Source organism: Penaeus monodon, chromosome 21 (genome assembly GCF_015228065.2).
Source record: "Penaeus monodon isolate SGIC_2016 chromosome 21, NSTDA_Pmon_1, whole genome shotgun sequence".
Lineage (NCBI taxonomy): Eukaryota > Metazoa > Arthropoda > Malacostraca > Decapoda > Penaeidae > Penaeus > Penaeus monodon.
The window spans coordinates 42,352,828-42,354,290 of record NC_051406.1 but is presented as its reverse complement, the minus strand read 5'-3'; the positions used below and the strand labels follow the sequence as shown (position 1 = coordinate 42,354,290).

Sequence of the window (1,463 nt, the reverse complement as noted above, 5' to 3'; positions counted from 1 at the left end):
CCCCTCAACCAGCCGTACGCGGGCGACATGTGCACGTACGGCCCCATGTACGGCCCTTACAACTACGGCAGCGTGAAGGCGCGGGGCTCTCCGTACGCGCGCACCTCGCCCGTGTACCCGCCGCCGTACCCCGCGCCGCCGCAGCTCAACTCGCAGCTCTACCGCCAGCCGCCGACCTACCACGACTACTCCTCCAGATAGATCGGCGCCAACGCACAGCGAACCGAAAGCGACCACATTTCCGCAGTCGTCCTCTCCTGCTGCTTCCTGCTTTCTCCGCCGTGGCTGCTGCGGCCGCCGGTGGGTGCGCGGGCCTGGAGGAGGCTGCGAATGCCACGCCGGGCATGCGACGTGGCCCTTCGGCGGGCTCGAGGTGTCGGCGGCGGCCAAGAGGTGGCGGGACCTCCATTGTGCCTCCGCGCCTGATGATGCGACGCCCTCCCGCGCCCCCGCCTCTGCGCCCTCCTCCCGCAACTGCAGAGACGGCCACGGCGCTGCTCGAAGCGCCCTGTGGTAAATGGCAGCTGCAGTTGCCTTTCCCGATGTGTAAATAACGCCGAACTTTCATGTGGTCTTCAGATTGCTATCGTTTGAGTGACCTGCGAGAGAGACTTAATGACGGTATATTTGACATTTTTAACATTGTACTTAAGCGCGGCTGTAAATCCGATGTGGTCAGTCGTCATAACAATATCCACCTCATTCATTGGGTGAAAATGAATGAATATTTAGTAAAGACGAATCTGTTGCTAAGCAAATGCCAAAAGTTTGGTTGTGACGAACGGCAAATGAGATGAAGCATCAGTGATCGCGATAAGGATGTTGCCAGCGACGACCGTCTTGAAAAGTAACAATAACATTTTTCTTTCCCTTTTTTTTTTTTGTAAAATTTCGAATTATCAACAACAAAAAAATAATCAAAATAATCCAGAATGGTGCCCAAACTCCAAAATAAAACCACAGTGAGAGACACTTCACGATAATTAACGGAAGAGTGTTGAGACGTAGATGACGATGATAAACACAACTGAAGTATTAAGTGTGACAGCTGCCGAGCCTTATCAGATGTTGGTGTGAATGATTATGAATTAACAGTGGTGATAATGAAGGATGCATTGAAGAAGATGACATATCAAACGCTGACGAGAGAATCGCCAATAATCATGAAACTTGAAGGAATAATAAGGTAAAGATCAATGTATGCAACAGAATTTGCAATGCCTCGTTGACTCCAGATAATGTATAGGCTGTGATATGTAAAGCTTTTAAGAATGTCACACGTGAATATCTCGTGACATGTGCTTAATGTCTTCTCTGTTATTGACATATTGGTACGTGCAGTGAAAAATGATAATTGGCAACCCATCAGCTGTGAGTATTAATGTGTGAAAGAATATTCAGGAAAAAAAAATATATGCAGGAAAAAATATATATGTATTTATTGGAATTTTAAGTGTTGGTTA

At 48.3% G+C, this 1,463-nt stretch overlaps 1 protein-coding gene across 1 annotated transcript in view; it reads left to right on the top strand.

Moving 5' to 3' along the window:
- Positions 1–1,411, top strand: part of LOC119586519 — a gene marked incomplete at its 5' end in the record, with an annotated part of 46,791 nt that extends 45,380 nt beyond the window's left edge. Inside the window, 1 exon segment of the mRNA XM_037935269.1 lies at positions 1–1,411. Within this exon segment, the coding sequence (XP_037791197.1) occupies positions 1–201 (201 nt within the window).
- Between the last annotated feature and the right edge of the window lie 52 nt (positions 1,412–1,463).